This window comes from Hemiscyllium ocellatum, assembly GCF_020745735.1.
Source record: "Hemiscyllium ocellatum isolate sHemOce1 chromosome 50 unlocalized genomic scaffold, sHemOce1.pat.X.cur. SUPER_50_unloc_3, whole genome shotgun sequence".
In the NCBI taxonomy this organism is placed as follows: domain Eukaryota; kingdom Metazoa; phylum Chordata; class Chondrichthyes; order Orectolobiformes; family Hemiscylliidae; genus Hemiscyllium; species Hemiscyllium ocellatum.
In genome coordinates, this window is record NW_026867586.1 from 52,392 (window position 1) to 72,500 (window position 20,109).

At 53.0% G+C, this 20,109-nt stretch overlaps 1 protein-coding gene across 1 annotated transcript in view; it reads left to right on the forward strand.

Moving 5' to 3' along the window:
- The first annotated feature begins 10,000 nt into the window (after positions 1–10,000).
- Positions 10,001–20,109, forward strand: part of LOC132808910 (SHC-transforming protein 1-like) — a 40,160-nt gene continuing 30,051 nt past the window's right edge. The window contains exons 1-2 of the mRNA XM_060822325.1: positions 10,001–10,022; positions 17,178–17,260. Of these exons, the coding sequence (XP_060678308.1) occupies positions 17,249–17,260 (12 nt within the window). The 5' untranslated portion in view covers positions 10,001–10,022; positions 17,178–17,248. The remainder of the gene's footprint in view (positions 10,023–17,177; positions 17,261–20,109) is intronic.

Genomic DNA, 20,109 nt, shown 5'->3' on the forward strand with positions numbered 1-20,109 from the left:
ATCAGTCTGTGAGACTGGGTATCAGTCTGTGACCCTGGGTATTAGTCTGTGAGACTGGGTATTAGTCTGTGAGACTGGGTATCAGTCTTTGACCCTGGGTATCAATCTATGAGACTGGGTATTAGCCTGTGACACTGGGTATTAGCCTGTGACCCTGGGTATCAGTCTGTGAGACTGGATATCAGTCTGTGAGACTGGGTATTAGTCTGTGACCCTGGGTATTAGTCTGTGAGACTGGGTATTAGTCTGTGAGACTGGGTATCAGTCTGTGACCCTGGGTATTAGTCTGTGACCCTGGGTATCAGTCTGTGACCCTGGGTATTAGTCTGTGAGACTGTGTATTAGTCTGTGACCCTGGGTATCAGTCTGTGACCCTGGGTATCAGTCTGTGACCCTGGGTATCAGTCTATGAGACTGGGTATCAGTCTGTGAGACTGGGTATTAGTCTGTGAGACTGGGTATCAGTCTGTGAGACTGGGTATCAGTCTGTGAGACTGGGTATCAGTCTGTGAGACTGGGTATTAGTCTGTGAGACTGGGTGTCAGTCTGTGAGACTGGGTGTCAGTCTGTGAGACTGGGTATCAGTCTGTGACCCTGGGTGTCAGTATGTGACCCTAGGTATTAGTCTGTGACCCTGGGTATTAGTCTGTGAGACTAGGTATTAGTCTGTGACCCTGGGTATTAGTCTGTGAGACTGGGTATTAGACTGTGACCCTGGGTATTAGTCTGTAACCCTGGGTATTAGTCTGTAACCCTGGGTATTAGTCTGTGAGACTGGGTATTAGTCTGTGAGACTGGGTATTAGTCTGTGAGACTGGGTATTAGTCTGTGACCCTGGGTATCAGTCTGTGAGACTGGGTATTAGTCTGTGACCCTGGGTATCAGTCTGTGAGACTGGGTATCAGTCTGTGAGACTGGGTATCAGTCTGTGAGACTGGGTATTAGTCTGTGACCCTGGGTATTAGTCTGTGACCCTGGTATTAGTCTGTGAGACTGGGTATCAGTCTTTGACCCTGGGTATCAATCTATGAGGAAGGGTATCAGTCTGTGAGACTGGGCATTAGTCTGTGAGACTGGGTATCAGTCTTTGACCCTGGGTATCAATCTATGAGACTGGGTATTAGTCTGTGACCCTGGGTATTAGCCTGTGACCCTGGGAATTAGCCTGTGACCCTGGGAATTAGCCTGTGACCCTGGGAATTCGTCTGTGACCCTGGGAATTCGTCTGTGAGACTGGGTATCAGTCTGTGACCCTGGGTATCAGTCTGTGACCCTGGGTATTAGTCTGTGACCCTGGGTATTAGTCTGTGAGACTGGGTATTAGTCTGTGAGACTGGGTATCAGTCTGTGACCCTGGGTATCAGTCTTTGACCCTGGGTATCAGTCTGTGACCCTGGGTATCAGTCTGTGACCCTGGGTATTAGTCTGTGACCCTGGGTATCAGTCTGTGAGACTGGATATCAGTCTGTGACCCTGGGTATTAGTCTGTGACCCTGGGTATTAGTCTGTGAGACTGGGTATTAGTCTGTGAGACTGGGTATCAGTCTGTGACCCTGGGTATCAGTCTGTGACCCTGGGTATTAGTCTGTGACCCTGGGTATCAGTCTGTGACCCTGGGTATTAGTCTGTGAGACTGTGTATTAGTCTGTGAGACTGTGTATCAGTCTGTGAGACTGTGTATTAGTCTGTGACCCTGGGTATCAGTCTGTGACCCTGGGTATCAGTCTGTGACCCTGCGTATCAGTCTATGAGACTGGGTATCAGTCTGTGAGACTGGGTATTAGTCTGTGAGACTGGGTATCAGTCTGTGAGACTGGGTATCAGTCTGTGAGACTGGGTATCAGTCTGTGAGACTGGGTATTAGTCTGTGAGACTGGGTGTCAGTCTGTGAGACTGGGTGTCAGTCTGTTAGACTGGGTGTCAGTCTGTTAGACTGGGTGTCAGTCTGTGAGACTGGGTGTCAGTCTGTGAGACTGGGTATCAGTCTGTGACCCTGGGTGTCAGTATGTGACCCTAGGTATTAGTCTGTGACCCTGGGTATTAGTCTGTGAGTCTAGGTATTAGTCTGTGAGACTGGGTATTAGTCTGTGAGACTGGGTATTAGTCTGTGACCCTGGGTATCAGTCTGTGAGACTGGGTATTAGTCTGTGACCCTGGGTATCAGTCTGTGACCCTGGGTATCAGTCTGTGAGACTGGGTATCAGTCTGTGACCCTGGGTATCAGTCTGTGACCCTGGGTATCAGTCTGTGAGACTGGGTATCAGTCTGTGAGACTGGGTATTAGTCTGTGACCCTGGGTATTAGTCTGTGACCCTGCGTATTAGTCTGTGAGACTGGGTATCAGTCTTTGACCCTGGGTATCAATCTATGAGACTGGGTATTAGTCTGTGAGACTGGGTATTAGTCTGTGAGACTGGGTATCAGTCTTTGACCCTGGGTATCAATCTATGAGACTGGGTATTAGCCTGTGACCCTGGGTATTAGCCTGTGACCCTGGGAATTCGTCTGTGACCCTGGGAATTCGTCTGTGAGACTGGGTATCAGTCTGTGACCCTGGGTATCAGTCTGTGACCCTGGGTATTAGTCTGTGACCCTGGGTATTAGTCTGTGAGACTGGGTGTCAGTCTGTGACCCTGGGTGTCAGTCTGTGAGACTGGGTGTCAGTCTGTGACCCTGGGTATCAGTCTGTGACCCTGGGTATTAGTCTGTGAGACTGGGTATTAGTCTGTGAGACTGGGTATTAGTCTGTGACCCTGGGTATTAGTCTGTGAGACTGGGTATCAGTCTTTGACCCTGGGTATCAATCTATGAGACTGGGTATTAGTCTGTGACCCTGGGTAATAGTCTGTGACCCTGGGTATTAGTCTGTGAGACTGTGTATCAGTCTTTGACCCTGGGTAATAGTCTGTGAGACTGCGTATCAGTCTGTGACCCTGGGTATTAGTCTGTGACCCTGGGAATTAGTCTGTCACCCTGGGTATTAGTCTGTGAGACTGGGTATCAGTCTGTGACCCTGGGTGTCAGTCTGTGACCCTGGGTGTCAGTCTGTGAGACTGGGTATCAGTCTGTGACCCTGGGTATCAGTCTGTGACCCTGGGTATCAGTCTGTGAGACTGGGTATCAGTCTGTGAGACTGGGTATTAGTCTGTGAGACTGGGTATTAGTCTGTGACCCTGGGTATTAGTCTGTGAGACTGGGTATTAGTCTTTGACCCTGGGTATCAATCTATGAGACTGGGTATTAGTCTGTGCCCCTGGGTATTAGCCTGTGACCCTGGGTATTAGCCTGTGACCCTGGGTATCAGTCTGTGAGACTGGGTATCAGTCTGTGACCCTGGGTATCAGTCTGTGACCCTGGGTATTAGTCTGTGAGGCTGGGTATCAGTCTGTGACCCTGGGTATTAGTCTGTGACCCTGGGTATCAGTCTGTGACCCTGGGTATCAGTCTGTGACCCTGGGTATCAGTCTGTGACACTGGGTATCAGTCTGTGACCCTGGGTATCAGTCTGTGACCCTGGGTATCAGTCTGTGACCCTGGGTATTAGTCTGTGAGGCTGGGTATCAGTCTGTGACCCTGGGTATTAGTCTGTGACCCTGGGTATCAGTCTGTGACCCTGGGTATCAGTCTGTGACCCTGGGTATCAGTCTGTGAGACTGGGTATCAGTCTGTGACCCTGGGTATCAGTCTGTGACCCTGGGTATCAGTCTGTGACCCTGGGTATTAGTCTGTGAGACTGGGTATTAGTCTGTGAGACTGGGTATCAGTCTTTGACCCTGGGTATCAATCTATGAGACTGGGTATTAGTTTGTGACCCTGGGTATCAGCCTGTGACCCTGGGTATCAGTCTGTGAGACTGGGTATCAGTCTGTGACCCTGGGTATTAGTCTGTGACCCTGGGTATCAGTCTGTGAGACTGGGTATCAGTCTGTGACCCTGGGTATCAGTCTGTGACCCTGGGTATTAGTCTGTGAGACTGGGTGTCAGTCTGTGACCCTGGGTGTCAGTCTGTGAGACTGGGTGTCAGTCTGTGACCCTGGGTATCAGTCTGTGACCCTGGGTATTAGTCTGTGAGACTGGGTATTAGTCTGTGAGACTGGGTATTAGTCTGTGACCCTGGGTATTAGTCTGTGAGACTGGGTATCAGTCTTTGACCCTGGGTATCAATCTATGAGACTGGGTATTAGTCTGTGACCCTGGGTAATAGTCTGTGACCCTGGGTATTAGTCTGTGAGACTGTGTATCAGTCTTTGACCCTGGGTAATAGTCTGTGAGACTGCGTATCAGTCTGTGACCCTGGGTATTAGTCTGTGACCCTGGGAATTAGTCTGTCACCCTGGGTATTAGTCTGTGAGACTGGGTATCAGTCTGTGACCCTGGGTGTCAGTCTGTGACCCTGGGTGTCAGTCTGTGAGACTGGGTATCAGTCTGTGACCCTGGGTATCAGTCTGTGACCCTGGGTATCAGTCTGTGAGACTGGGTATCAGTCTGTGAGACTGGGTATTAGTCTGTGAGACTGGGTATTAGTCTGTGACCCTGGGTATTAGTCTGTGAGACTGGGTATTAGTCTTTGACCCTGGGTATCAATCTATGAGACTGGGTATTAGTCTGTGCCCCTGGGTATTAGCCTGTGACCCTGGGTATTAGCCTGTGACCCTGGGTATCAGTCTGTGAGACTGGGTATCAGTCTGTGACCCTGGGTATCAGTCTGTGACCCTGGGTATTAGTCTGTGAGGCTGGGTATCAGTCTGTGACCCTGGGTATTAGTCTGTGACCCTGGGTATCAGTCTGTGACCCTGGGTATCAGTCTGTGACCCTGGGTATCAGTCTGTGAGACTGGGTATCAGTCTGTGACCCTGGGTATCAGTCTGTGACCCTGGGTATCAGTCTGTGACCCTGGGTATTAGTCTGTGAGGCTGGGTATCAGTCTGTGACCCTGGGTATTAGTCTGTGACCCTGGGTATCAGTCTGTGACCCTGGGTATCAGTCTGTGACCCTGGGTATCAGTCTGTGAGACTGGGTATCAGTCTGTGACCCTGGGTATCAGTCTGTGACCCTGGGTATCAGTCTGTGACCCTGGGTATTAGTCTGTGAGACTGGGTATTAGTCTGTGAGACTGGGTATCAGTCTTTGACCCTGGGTATCAATCTATGAGACTGGGTATTAGTTTGTGACCCTGGGTATCAGCCTGTGACCCTGGGTATCAGTCTGTGAGACTGGGTATCAGTCTGTGACCCTGGGTATTAGTCTGTGACCCTGGGTATCAGTCTGTGAGACTGGGTATCAGTCTGTGACCCTGGGTATCAGTCAGTGACCCTGGGTATCAGTCTGTGACCCTGGGTATCAGTCTGTGAGGCTGGGTATGAGTCTGTGAGACTGGGTATGAGTCTGTGAGACTGGGTATGAGTCTGTGAGACTGGGTATGAGTCTGTGAGACTGGGTATGAGTCTGTGACCCTGGGTATGAGTCTGTGACCCTGGGTATGAGTCTGTGACCCTGGGAATTAGTCTGTGAGACTGGGTATCAGTCTGTGACCCTGGGTATCAGTCTGTGAGACTGGGTATTAGTCTGTGACCCTGGGTATCAGTCTGTGACCCTGGGTATCAGTCTGTGAGACTGGGTATCAGTCTGTGACCCTGGGTATCAGTCTGTGACCCTGGGTATTAGTCTGTGACCCTGGGTATTAGTCTGTGACCCTGGGTATCAGTCTGTGACCCTGGGTATCAGTCTGTGAGACTGGGTATCAGTCTGTGACCCTGGGTATCAGTCTGTGAGACTGGGTATCAGTCTGTGACCCTGGGTATTAGTCTGTGACCCTGGGTATCAGTCTGTGACCCTGGGTATCAGTCTGTGAGACTGGGTATCAGTCTGTGACCCTGGGTATTAGTCTGTGAGGCTGGGTATCAGTCTGTGAGACTGGGTATGAGTCTGTGACCCTGGGTATGAGTCTGTGAGACTGGGTATTAGTCTGTGACCCTGGGTATCAGTCTGTGACCCTGGGTATCAGTCTGTGACCCTGGGTATCAGTCTGTGAGACTGGGTATTAGTCTGTGACCCTGGGTATCAGTCTGTGACCCTGGGTATCAGTCTGTGAGACTGGGTATTAGTCTGTGAGACTGGGTATCAGTCTGTGACCCTGGGTATTAGTCTGTGACCCTGGGTATCAGTCTGTGACCCTGGGTATCAGTCTGTGAGACTGGGTATCAGTCTGTGACCCTGGGTATCAGTCTGTGACCCTGGGTATTAGTCTGTGAGGCTGGGTATCAGTCTGTGACCCTGGGTATCAGTCTGTGACTCTGGGAATTAGTCTGTGACCCTGGGTGTCAGTCTGTGAGGCTGGGTATCAGTCTGTGACCCTGGGTATTAGTCTGTGACCCTGGGAATCAGTCTGTGAGACTGGGTATCAGTCTGTGACCCTGGGTATTAGTCTGTGACCCTGGGTATCAGTCTGTGACCCTGGGTATCAGTCTGTGACCCTGGGTAATAGTCTGTGAGACTGGGTATCAGTCTGTGACCCTGGGTATCAGTCTGTGACCCTGGGTATCAGTCTGTGACCCTGGGTTTTAGCCTGTGACCCTAGATTAGTGTAATGTTGACTTGATTCTCCTTATTCCGCGTGCCCAGGGACTGTGAAAAGTGTTGTATTGTGTGCAGTATCGGCGGTTCATACCATGCAAGGGGTGTTGTAGCAAAATGGCCGAGGGAGGAAAGGCTGCGGTGAAACTGCGTAAAGTGCGAGGTTTGAGAGGTCCCTTTTCTGAACTCTGATAACATGGAACATCGAACAGTGCTGGCCCTTCGCCCCTCGATGTCTTGCTGACCTTTTATCCTCCTCTCAGATCAAACTCACCAGCAGACCCTACATCTTATTATCATCCATCAGAACATGGAACAGTACAGCACACAACAGGCCCTTTGGCCCATGATGTTGTGCCGAGGATTATTCCGAATGTCAAGTTAAATAACCTAACCTACGCACCCCTCAACTCACCGCCGACCCTGTGCGTGTCCAGCAGTCGCTTCTGTGTCCCTCGTGACTGCTTCCACCACCACCGCCGGCAACGCCGTCCATCCAATCAGAACCTTTCTCTGACATCTCCGCAGTACCAAGACGCTGCTCTTGAATCTGTCAGTCTGCGTATTTCAGTTTCAGTACCTTGTGCGCTGCGAAGTGTGAATTGGTGCGGTTCAGCGGGGTATTGACGATGTTGGCTAGCTTTCTGTCTCAGCGGGGAGGGTCGACCGAGTCCGTGGGTGGAAGTCGGACGCTGATAGAGGTTTATCAAGTAATGAGGAGGTGCCGGTGTTCGACTTGGGTGGGAGAAAATGTAAAAATCCCACTGCGCCCGGTTATAATCCTGACAGGTTTATTTGGAAGCGCTCGCTTTCGGAGCGCTGGTGGTTGTCAGGTCATGAGGGGGAGAGACAGAGTTAACGCGAGTCGTCCTTTTTCCTCGGAAAAGGAATTTCAGGACTCACGGAGCGCATTTTTCAGGTAAGAGGAGAGAGATTTATAAAAGACAGGAGGGGCAAATGTTTTTACCCAGAGGGTGGTGCGTGTGTGGAATGAACATCTCGGGGACAGTCACAATGTTTAAAAGGCATTTGGCTCAGTCTGGGAACAAGAAAGGGATAGGGGCCAGGACAGGGCAGGTATGAGACTCGTTTAGTTTGGGGATTATGTCAAGCACTAGTTGGACCCTCGGGTCTGTGTCTGTTCTGTGAATAACTGTAAATCCTTATTTAGGATAGTGAAGGCAGCGTTTGGTATGCTTACCTTCATTGGTCAGAGTATTGAGTACAGGAGTTGGGAGGTCATGTTGTGGCTGTACAGGACATTGGTTAGGCCACTGTTGGAATATTGCGTGCAATTCTGGTCTCCTTCCTATCGGAAAGATGTTGTGAAACTTGAAAGGGTCCAGAAAAGATTGACAAGGATGTTGGAGGGTTTGAGCTACAGGGAGAGGCTGAACAGGCTGGGGCTGTTTTCCCTGGAGCGTCGGAGGCTGAGGGGTGACCTTATAGAGGTTTATAAAACCATGAGGGGCATGGATAGGGTAAATAGACAAGGTCTTTTCCCCCTGGGGTGGGGGGAGTCCAGAACTAGAGGGGCATAGGTTTAAGGTGAGAGGGGAAAAGGTCCTATGGGGCAATGTTTTCCCCCAGAGGGTGGTACGTGTATGGAACGAGCTGCCAGAGGAAGTGGTGGAGGCTGGTACAATGACAACATTTAAGAGGCATCTGGATGTATATATGAATAGGAAGGGTTTGGAGGGATATGGGCCGGGTGCTGGCAAGTGGGACTGGATTAGTTTGGGATATCTGGTCAGTGTGGTCGGGTTGGACCGAAGGGTCAGTTTCTGGCTTGCTCTGGCAAGCTGAAGAACTTGCATCTATGTATCGCCTTTCAGTGCCTCAGGTGTTGGTGGTTTAGGGTTGGTGTGGATTCGATGGGCTGGATGGCCTGCTTCCACACTGTAGGGGATCCTGTGATTCTGATTATTCTGTCACCAATGCAGATAACCTCATATTTGTCCATGTCTTAATTCGTCTTTCAGCCCTTTTATCTAGGTTTCCTGTATGTGTGTGTGTGTGTATATATAAGAGAGAGAGAGAGAGAGACAGAGGGCGAGAGAGAGAGAGAGAGAGGGACAGAGGGAGAGGGAGAGAGAGAGAGAGAGAGAGGGGACAGAGGGAGAGAGAGAGAGGGGACAGAGGGAGAGAGGGGAGAGAGAGAGAGAGAGAGAGAGAGAGGGGAAGAGAGAGAGAGAGAGGGACAGAGGGAGAGAGAGAGAGAGAGAGGGAAGAGGGAGAGAGAGAGAGAGAGAGAGAGAGAGAGAGAGAGAGAGAGGGGAGAGAGAGAGACAGAGAGAGAGAGAGAGAGAGAGAGGGACAGGGGGGAGAGAGAGAGAGAGAGAGAGTGAGAGAGGAGAGAGAGAAAGGGAGAGAGGGAGAGAGAGAGAGGGAGGGGGACAGAGGAGAGAGAGAGAGAGAGGGGAGAGAGAGAGAGGGACAGAGGGAGAGAGAGACACAGAGAGAGAGGGACAGAGGAGAGAGAGAGACACACAGAGAGAGAGGGACAGAGGGGGGGAGAGAGAGAGAGGGACAGAGGGAGAGAGAGAGACACACACACACACACACACACACACACACACACACACACACACACAGAGGGTCAGATGGAGAGAGAGAGACACAGAGAGAGTGAGAGAGACTGGATTGGTTAGGACAATATAGACTGGCAGTTTAGGCAAATGAGGGAGTGGGAAACCGATAAAATTCCAGCAGGGCTAGACAGAGGAAAGGTAGGAAGGAATGTTCCTGATAACAGGGAGGGGAGACAGTCCCGAACCAGGGGGTGGGAGAATGACAGGAGACGGGGTGGGACTGAGACAAGGAGAAATGTCTTCCCCTAGAGAGTGGGGGGGGGCGAGCCCCGTGGGATTCTCTGCCGGTTGGACCCGGAATGTTTTGAAGGAGGAGTTGGATCGAGATCTAAAGGGATCAGAGCCGGGGAGAGGTTGGTGAGGGGGGTGGGGGAATGATCTGGACGATAGTCCTATGAACAGGGTAGCAGGCTGCTCCCAGCGTAGGGAGGACACCTCTGTGTGTAGAAACTGTGAAGAGAATAAGCAGGCCCGCATAAATCCGACGCCTGTTATGAGCTGGGGGTGGACTCAGAGACAGGGTTTGGGACAGAAACGGGCTGTCTGAAATTGAGTTGAAGTGAATTTATCGTCGCGTGTGGCGCAAGTCCTCTCCCCCTCGAGAAAACCCCCCGACCCTCCCTGGCTTAGGCATCAAAGGGCGACGTGGTGGCTAAAGTCCACGTCATAATGTGCCTCTCTGCAAATACCGAACGCTGTGTGAAGTCTCCAGGAGTGAAATGCGAGAGGCTGTCGCAGTGTTGCTGTTGGAGGCAGTTCAAAGGAGGCAGAGGCCTTGCCTTGACAACAAGCATGTTAGGCCTCGGTTGACAACAGTGGCCTGACTGAAAGAGCGAGGTTCTGCAGGGACTTGGCGGGGTAAGCAGGGCGGATGGCACGAGTGGCCTACTCCCACTCCTGTTTCTGCTCCTTTTCGTGTTCAGAGGCCTGTGTGAGGTCTGGTTCAAACGCCTTTGTTTTCATCTTCCTCGCTGCTATTTTTAATCCTCCTTTCTTCCCCTCCGTCCTGCCCTCACACGCCGTTCACAGTGGAGGGAGTGGGTGGCTTCTCTGCCCTTTTCAGCTGATGCATCGACGTGAGGTTGGCACTCGCTCTCCAAAAATACAAAGGCCACGCCGCCCACTTCAAACCCACACACTCGCCAAGAGATGCTAATTCTGTCTTCAGGCTCCTGACGCGAGCATATCTTCCCAGTCCCAGCGCTGAGGGAGTGCTGCACTGTCCGAGGGTCAGCGCTGAGGGAGTGCTGCACTGTCCGAGGGTCAGCGCTGAGGGAGTACTGCACTGTCCGAAGGTCAGCGCTGAGGGAGTACTGCACTGTCTGAAGGTCAGCGCTGAGGGACTGTTGCACTGTCTTGAGGGTCAGCGCTGAGGGAGTGCTGCACTGTCCGAGGGTCAGCGCTGAGGGAGTGCTGCACTGTCTTGAGGGTCAGCGCTGAGGGAGTGCTGCACTGTCTTGAGGGTCAGCGCTGAGGGAGTGCTGCACTGTCTTGAGGGTCAGCGCTGAGGGAGTGCTGCACTGTCTTGAGGGTCAGCGCTGAGGGAGTACTGCACTGTCTTGAGGGTCAGCGCTGAGGGAGTACTGCACTGTCCGAGGGTCAGCGCTGAGGGAGTACTGCACTGTCCGAGAGTCAGCACTGACGGAGTGCTGTACTGTCCGAAGGTCAACGCTGAGGGAGTGTTGCACTGTCTTGAGGGTCAGCGCTGAGGGAGTACTGCACGGTCCGAGGGTCAGCGCTGAGGGAGTGCTGCACTGTCTTGAGGGTCAGCACTGAGGGAGTACTGCACTGTCCGAGGGTCAGCGCTGAGGGAGTGTTGCACTGTCCGAGGGTCAGCGCTGAGGGAGTGGGTGCTGTCAGAAGGTCAGTGCTGAGGGAGCGGGCGCTGTCAGAGGGTCAGCACTGAGGGAGTGGGTGCTGTCGGAGAGTCAGTGCTGAGGGAGTGGGCGCTGCCGGAGGGTCAGTGCTGAAGGAGCGGCGCTGTCGGAGGGTCAGTGCTGAGGGGGTGGGCGCTGTCGGAGGGTCAGTGCTGAGAGAGTGGACGCTGTCGGAGGGTCAGTGCTGAGGGAGCGGGCGCTGTTGAGGGTCAGTGCTGAGGGAGTGGGTGCTGTCGGAGGGTCAGTGCTGAGGGAGTGGGCACTGTTGGAGGGTCAGTGCTGAGGGATCGGTGCTGTGGGTGGGTCAGTGCTGAGGGAGTGGGCGCTGTCGGAGGGTCAGTGCTGAGGGAGTGGGCGCTGTCGGAGGGTCAGTGCTGAGGGGGTGGGTGCTTTGGAGGGTCAGTGCTGAGGGAGCGGGTGCTGTTGGAGGGTCAGTGCTGAGGGAGTGGGTGCTGTGGGAGGGTCAGTGCTGAGGGAGTGGGCACTGTGGGAGGGTCAGTGCTGAGGGAGTGGGTGCTGCCGGAGGGTCAATGCTGAGGGAATGGGTGCTGTGGGTTTCTATAGAGTGGGTTTCCGTGCTGTACATCTCTATGACGGGTTGGACCGAAGGGTCTGTTTCCGTGCTGTACATCTCTATATCGGGTTGGGCCGAAGGGTCTGTTCCCGTGCTGTACATCTCTATGACTCTCTCTATGACATACTTTATATGAAAAGGTCAAAGTGACATATTATGGATGCGATGTGTTAGACAAACCTAGATTCCTGTTATGTCTTTAAAGTACTTAGAATGGGGATGCACGTTTCGATTGATTAACAGGTAAATCCCAGAATCGTTTTCAAGTCTCTACCTGAGATAACCTAAGGCTTTATCAGGATACAGTAAAACATCCGAACATCAATTTTCTGAATTTCGAATTATCCGAACGAGATCTCAAGGTCCTGTAAAATCGGCGTTAAGTCACTCAGCATGTAGTGAGCAGTTCAAAGATGTGCATTGTTGGCTAACCCAGAAACGTTCAATAAATGGCACTCCTAAATTGCCACTTATTTATGGTTATCCGAACGATCAATTATCCGAACAAAATACTCCCGCCTGTCTCATTCGGATCATCGCGGTTGTGCTGTATTTAAAGACAACGTCGTTACCTCAGCTCAGACTCCCCCACCCCAGGGAAAAGACCTTGTCTATTTACCCTATCCATGCCCCTCATGATTTTATAAACCTCTATAAGGTCACCCCTCAGCCTCCGACGCTCCAGGGAAAACAGCCCCAGCCTGTTCAGCCTCTCCCTGTAGCTCAAACCCTCCAACATCCTTGTAAATCTTTTCTGAACCCTTTCAAGTTTCACAACATCCTTCCTATAGCAGGGAGACCAGAATTGCACGCAATGTTCCAACAGTGGTCTAACCAATGTCCTGTACAGCCGCAACATGACCTCCCAACTCCTGTACACAATACTCTGACCAATAAAGGAAAGCATACCAAACGCCGCCTTCACTATCCTATCTACCTGCGACTCCACTTTCAAGGAGCTATGAACCTGCACTCCAAGGTCTCTTTGTTCAGTAACACTCCCTAGGACCTGACCATTAAGTGTGTAAGTCCTGCTAAGATTTGCTTTCCCAAAATGCAGCACCTCACATTTATCTGAATTAAACTCCATCTGCCACCCCTCAGCCCATTGGCCCATCTGGTCCAGATCCTGTTGTAATCTGACGTAACCCTCTTCGCTGTCCACCACACCTCCAATTTTGGTGTCATCTGCAAACTTACTAACTGTCCCTCTTATGCTCACATCCAAATCATTTATATAAATGATGAAAAGTAGAGGGCCCAGCACCGATCCGCCTTCACTATCCTATCTCCCTGCGACTCCATTTTCAAGGAGCTATGAACCTGCACTCCAAGGTCTCTTTGTTCAGTAACACTCACCTGGGGGACCAGTTTAGTTTGGGAAACATGGTTGGGATGGGGTTGGCTGGATCGAAGGGATTGTTTCCGTGTTATGTCACTCAGTGCGGGGGGAGGACTGATTGCAGTTGGGGGGGGAGGAGGGGGAGGGAGCCACTGTTAAGCCCACACCTTGTGGTATTTCCTGCTCCACCTCTTTTCAGGAGCTGTGCGGTTCCGACGATAAGCTGCTCGGAGATTGATTACTCGGTGCGTGAGGTACCGAGCTTTCTCAGTTCCCCGCAACGGTTTGCAGATAGCTGCTCAGACCCTCTGTTTAAACCCACGATCATAACCCCCCCATCCCCCCAGGGACACCTTGAGGCAGGCTGACCAGTGTCAGTGAGGTATCTGCGGTGGACAGGGCGATGAAGAAGATGTTTGCCGTTATCGGTCAATGCGTTGACCGGAAGAGTTGGGAGGTCAGGCACTGGCTGTCCTAGAGGCCACGCTTGGAGTACCGTGTTCAGTTCTGGTCTCCCTGCTGTCGGGAGGATGTTGCGAAAGGGCGCAGAAAAGATTTACGAGGGATCTGGGTGTTGGTTTGCTTGCTGAGCTGGACGGTTCGTTTTCAGACGTTTCGTCACCACACCGGGTGACCTCATCACTGAGCCTCCTGGTGTGTTCTGGGTTGGTGATGTCATTTCCTGTGGTTGGTGATGTCACTTCCAGTTCTGCTTCTCAAAGGGTGGCAGGATGGGGTCCAAATTGATGTGTGGGGCGCGGAAGGGAGCCCTTATCCATGCCCCTTGTGATTTTCTAAACCCCGATGAGCTCACCCCTCAAGCTCTTGCACTCCTGTGAAAGGAGCCTCAGCCTCTCCCCACCCTCCAGTCTCGGCAAATCTTTTTTTTCCACCCTTTCCAGTCAAATAGCAGCCTTCCCAGAACGAGGAATCGCACGCAGTGCTCCCAAGCGGAGCCTCACTCCAGCTCAAACATGACTTGGCGATTGCTGTCTGTCGCCTGAGAGTAAGGGCGGTCGCTGATTCGCGAACGGCCCTGTGCCCACCCGTGGACACGGAAACGCCAGAGCACACTGGGGACGGTAACCCCCAGCCGTCACCTCTTCCGTCCCTTCTACTGGAAAATCCGATCGGCTGTCCAAGAAGTAACAGCTGAGCGTTTGGAAAATTGGGTCACCGAATCGAACGCCGTGTGGAAGGGGGAAATCGAGTGTGACTCGTCGGTTAGAGCTTTTCAAGGAAGCTTTAACCGGAGGGTGGATAAAGGGGAGCCAGTCGATGTGGTGTATTGGGACTTTCAGAAGGGGTTTTGACAGGATATCTCACAGGAGGCCTTGTCGTAAGGGTGTTGGAGGGAGCATCTGGAGAATCGGCTGCTGGGCAGGAGACAGCGAGAGGGGAGGAGGGTGGAGAGGACGGTCCTTTTCAGCTCGGGGACCCGTGACCGATGGGGTCCCACAGGGTTGACCGACTCGGAACGACTCGGGGAAGGAAGCGATGCCCTGGAGCTAAATTTGCAAACGACGCACCAGCAGGTGGGAAAGGGAGGTTTTGAGAGGGACGCGAGCGCTTTACACAGAGACGGTGTCAGGAGAATGGAAGAGGGGAATGTCGGAAAACGTAGTTTCGGCAGGAACAGCAGAATGTTATTTCATTGGAGAGATACTGTGCAAAGTGGGAACACAAAGGGACTTGAGGGAGGAGCCTCTCAACCGATGAACGCAGGAATACCATCGCAGTCAGTTTGTAAGAAGCAAGATGCAGGGATCAACAAAGTGTTTGCAACACCTCAGGTGTTCTTGTCTGAGCGTTCGGTACTGGTTCCACGTTACTGGGTAGAGGCAGCCCGCTCTGCTCTCCTCCTGTTGCAAGATGTGATTCCATCCCTTTTCGAGAGCAAGCGGGAGAGAGGCCCGCGAGGTAAAGGGAATTTAAGACAGAGCAGCTCTCCCTCAGTACTGCGCCTCCAACTACTGCAGCACTCCCTCAGTACTGCACCTCCAACCACTGCAGCGCTCCCTCAGTACTGCGCCTCCAACTACTGTACCACTCCCTCAGTACTGCACCTCCAACTACTGCAGCGCTCCCTCAGTACTGCACCTCCAACTACTGCAGCTCTCCCTCAGTACTGCACCTCCAACTACTGCAGCACTCCCTCAGTACTGCACCTCCAACTACTGCAGCACTCCCTCAGTACTGCACCTCCAACTACTGCAGCACTCCCTCAGTACTGCACCTCCAACTACTGCAGCACTCCCTCAGTACTGCACCTCCAACTACTGCAGCTCTCCCTCAGTACTGCACCTCCAACTACTGCAGCACTCCCTCAGTACTGCACCTCCAACTACTGCAGCACTCCCTCAGTACTGCACCTCCAACTACTGCAGCACTCCCTCAGTACTGCACCTCCAACTACTGCAGCTCTCCCTCAGTACTGCACCTCCAACTACTGCAGCACTCCCTCAGTACTGCACCTCCAACTACTGCAGCACTCCCTCAGTACTGCACCTCCAACTACTGCAGCACTCCCTCAGTACTGCACCTCCAACTACTGCAGCTCTCCCTCAGTACTGCACCTCCAACTACTGCAGCACTCCCTCAGTACTGCACCTCCAACTACTGCAGCTTTCCCTCAGTACTGCACCTCCAACTACTGCAGCACTCCCTCAGTACTGCACCTCCAACTACTGCAGCACTCCCTCAGTACTGCACCTCCAACTACTGCAGCACTCCCTCAGTACTGCGCCTCCAACTACTGCAGCTCTCCCTCAGTACTGCACCTCCAACTACTGCAGCACTCCCTCAGTACTGCACCTCCAACTACTGCAGCACTCCCTCAGTACTGCACCTCCAACTACTGCAGCACTCCCTCAGTACTGCGTCTCCAACTACTGCAGCACTCCCTCAGTACTGCACCTCCAACTACTGCAGCACTCCCTCAGTACTGCACCTCCAACTACTGCAGCACTCCCTCAGTACTGCGTCTCCAACTACTGCAGCACTCCCTCAGTACTGCACCTCCAACTACTGCAGCACTCCCTCAGTACTGCACCTCCAACTACTGCAGCGCTCCCTCAGTACTGCACCTCCAACTACTGCAGCTCTCCCTCAGTACTGCGTCTCCAACTACTGCAGCACTCCCTCAGTACTGCACCTCCAACTACTACAGCTCTCCCTCAGTACTGCACCTCCAACTACTGCAGCACTCCCTCAGTACTGCACCTCCAAATACTGCAGCACTCCCTCAGTACTGCACCTCCAACTACTGCAGCTCTCCCTCAGTACTGCGTCTCAAACTACTGCAGCTCTCCCTCAGTACTGCACCTCCAACTACTGCAGCACTCCCTCAGTACTGCGCCTCCAACTACTGCAGCCCGCCCTCAGTACTGCACCTCCAACTACTGCAGCGCTCCCTCAGTACTGCACCTCCAACTACTGCAGCACTCCCTCAGTACTGCGCCTCCAACTACTGCAGCCCGCCCTCAGTACTGCACCTCTAACGACTGCAGCCCTCCCTCAGTACTGCACCTCTAACTACTGCAGCACTCCCTCTGTACTGCACCTCCTGGACTCATTAGCTGTAGTACCCCTTGATTTTAGATGGTTTGGACCTGGAGTCATTGGCTGTAGACCCCTTGATTCTAGATGGTTTGTTCCGGGACTCATTGGTTGTAAAACCCCTTAGTTCTAGATGGTTTGGTCCTGGACTCAATGGCTGTAGACCCCCTTGATTCTAGATGGTTTGGCTCTGGACTCATTCGCTGTAGACCCCCTTGGTTCCAGATGCCTTAATTCTGCACTCTTTGGAATTAGCCACCTTGTTCTAGAATCCTTGGAATGCGATGCTATGGTTCTAGACCCATTGGTTCTTAGCGCCTTAGTCTGGGACATGTTAATTTAGAAGGCTTCGTTCCGAATGCCTTGGATTGTGACATCTCAGTGCAGCCTGTGCCCTGGCTTCAGAGTGGCTGTTCCAGAACCAATCGGCGGGTGGTAGGCCGAGGGATCGGGCGGACGCTAGGAGCCCTGCAGTCGGAATTGGCTCAGTTTATCTGCCCGCCAGCTCTATCTCTCTCTCTCTACAGGCCAGAGTTTAACTGAGGGCGGTAGTGGGACGCTGCTGGAGATCCCGGGCCTAGCGGGGATGGGGAGTGTAACTGTGACTGCTCGTGTGGTTTTCTCTGATCTGCCCAATTTAACCCAGTCTGTTACTGGCTTAGGTTGGTTTTTGGATGAAGATTGCAGTGTGTCTGGTCCCTGGGCCCAGTCGGTTAAGTCAGCCGTGCGGGAGATGGAATATGTGGTAAGCCTGACCTTTGCTCTGGTGGTGGGTCGTAGGTGACTGGTGGTGGCGATTGTGCGACTCAACAGGAAAGGGAAAGGATCTTGGAACTTCAGTGGCATCGGGTCAGAGACTGGAGGCAGGGTACCCTGCGATGGGCGGTGCCCGATCCCAGAGTGCCCTCGGCAGAGAGTCACTCCCACTCACTGAGGACTCGAACGAGTCCTCGCCCATCCCGAAATTCGGCAGGCGAACGGGACGTTGCGAGAGGAACAACGGTGGTTGCAGGACCTGAAACGTTCACTCGTGTGTTTCTCTCTCTGGAGGCCTGCTGAGTTTCTCCAATGGTTTTCTGATTTCCACAGTTCTCTGTCCGTACTTTGTAATTGCAGGGGGATGTAAGTAGGGTTGGCGGTTAGAATCAGCACACTGTGGAAACAGGCCCTTCGGCCCTACAACTCCACACCGACCCTCCGAACAGCAAACCACCCACCCCCACCCTATATTTACCCCTGACTAATCCACCCTAACCTGCACATCCCTGGGCACTACGGGACAATTTAGCATGGCCAGTCCACCCTAACCTGCACATCCCTGGGCACTATGGGACAATTTAGCATGGCCAATCCACCCTAACCTGCACATCCCTGGGCACTATGGGACAATTTAGCATGGCCAATCCACCCTAACCTGCACATCCCTGGGCGCTACGGGACAATTTAGCATGGCCAATCCACCCTAACCTGCACATCCCTGGGCACTATGGGACAATTTAGCATGGCCAATCCACCCTAACATGCACACCCCTGGGCACTACGGGACAATTTAGCATGGCCAATCCATCCTAACCTGCACATCCCTAGACACTATGGGACAATTTAGCATGGCCAATCCACCCTAACCTGCACATCCCTGGGCGCTATGGGACAATTTAGCATGGCCAACCCACCCTAACCTGCACATTGTTGGACTGTGGGAGGAAACTGGAGCACCCGGAGGAAAAACCCATGCTGACACAGTGGGGGAGAATGTGCAAACTACACACACACACACACACACACACACACACACCCCGATGAGGGAGTCGAACCTGGGTCCCTGGCACCGTGAGGCAGCAGTGCTAACCACTGAGCCACCGTGCCACCCACAGTTCCATGGGGGCCTTGGTGAGAGAGCGGCCGGAGTACAGTGTGCAGTTTTGGTATCTCAGCCACAGGGAGGATGTAAGTGCTGGAGATGGAGTGCAGTCCCCACTTGGCTGGGGACTGCAGGGCTGTTTTATGAAGAGGAATGTGTTCAACTCGGACCTGCATTCCTTGGAGGATGGGAGGAGGGCATCTCATTGCAATGCCGAACAGGGCTGGACAGATTAGATACAGGAAGGGTAATTCCCCCAGGCTGGCAGGGTGGGGGAGGGGTGGTGTTGAGAGGATAGTGGGGAAGGCGTTTGGTATGCTTTCCTTTATTGGGCAGAGCATTGAGTGCAGGAGTTGGGAGGTCATGTTGCGGCTGGACAGGACATAGGTGAGGCCACTGTTGGGAAACTGCGGTCAATTCTCATCTCCCTGCTGCAGAAAGCACGTTGTGGATCTTGAAAAGAGTTCAGAAAAGATTGACAAGGATGTTGGAGGGTTTGAGCTACAGGGAGAGGCTGAACAGGCTGGGGCTGTTTTCCCTGGAGCGTCGGAGGCTGAGGGGTGACCTTCTAGAGGTTTATAAAATCATGAGGGACATGGATAGGGTGAATAGGCAAAGTCTTTTCCCCCTGGGGTGGGGGAGTCCAGAACTAGAGGGGCATAGGTTTAGGGTGAAAGGGAAAAGAATGTGAAGGCACGTAAGGGGGAACATTATCACGCAGAGGGTGGTGCGTGTGTGGAATGAGCTGCCAGAGGAAGTGGCTGGTACAATGACAACATTTAAAAGGCATCTGGGATGGGGACATGAATAGGAAGGGTTTGGAGGGAGATGAGGAGAAAGTGAGGACTGCAGATGCTGGAGATCAGAGCTGAAAATGTGTTGCTGGAAAAGCGCAGCAGGTCAGGCAGCATCCAAGGAACAGGAGAATCGATGTTTCGGGCATAAAGCCTTCTTCAGGAATGGGAGTGATATGGGCCAAGTGCTGGCGAATGGGACTAGATTGGGTTGGGATATCTGGGTCGGCATGGGCAGGTTGGACCGAAGGGTCTGTTTCCGTGCTGTACACCCGTGTGACTCTCTGACAAAAGTCTTGAACCGGAAGGGTGACAGGTTCAGGATAAGGTGTAGGCCCGAGGCGCTGCATTACTCTGAGGTTGGAAGTGGAGGCCGGGCTGCTGGGTACGTCCGAGAAACGGCGATCGATACGCGCACGGGGGCTCAGCGGGAGCGTGGCGTAGAGTCGTGGGGGGGGGGCGACACATCATGGGGAAGGCATCAACGCGTCAGAGACGGGGAGAGAGAGAGAGAGAGAGCGTGGCAGTGATTTACAGGAACGGTTCCAGGGATGAGGAGAGACTGAAGGACTGTTCTGCGCCCCGGGAGAGAGAAGGGAGATCTGATGGAGGTTTTCCAGAATCATGAGGGGTGGGGGCGACAGAGCCGACAGGGAGAAGCTGTTCCCACTCGGAGAAGGGAACGGACGAGAGGGGGGGGGGGGGACAGTGAGCTGCATGGGAATGAACATGGAAACCTGGGATGGGCAATGGTCCCACTGAATGGGAGAGCAGGCTCGATGGGCTGAATGGCCTACCAGGCTCCTCGTTTCTATGTATTCCATGTTAGAGGTACATTTGAGCAGAGGCACAGCAGGCCATTCGGCCCCTCTGCCGTTCCAGCACATCGTGGCTGTTCTGATTGGCCCGTGTTCTCCCCCCGATGACCTTTCACCCCAT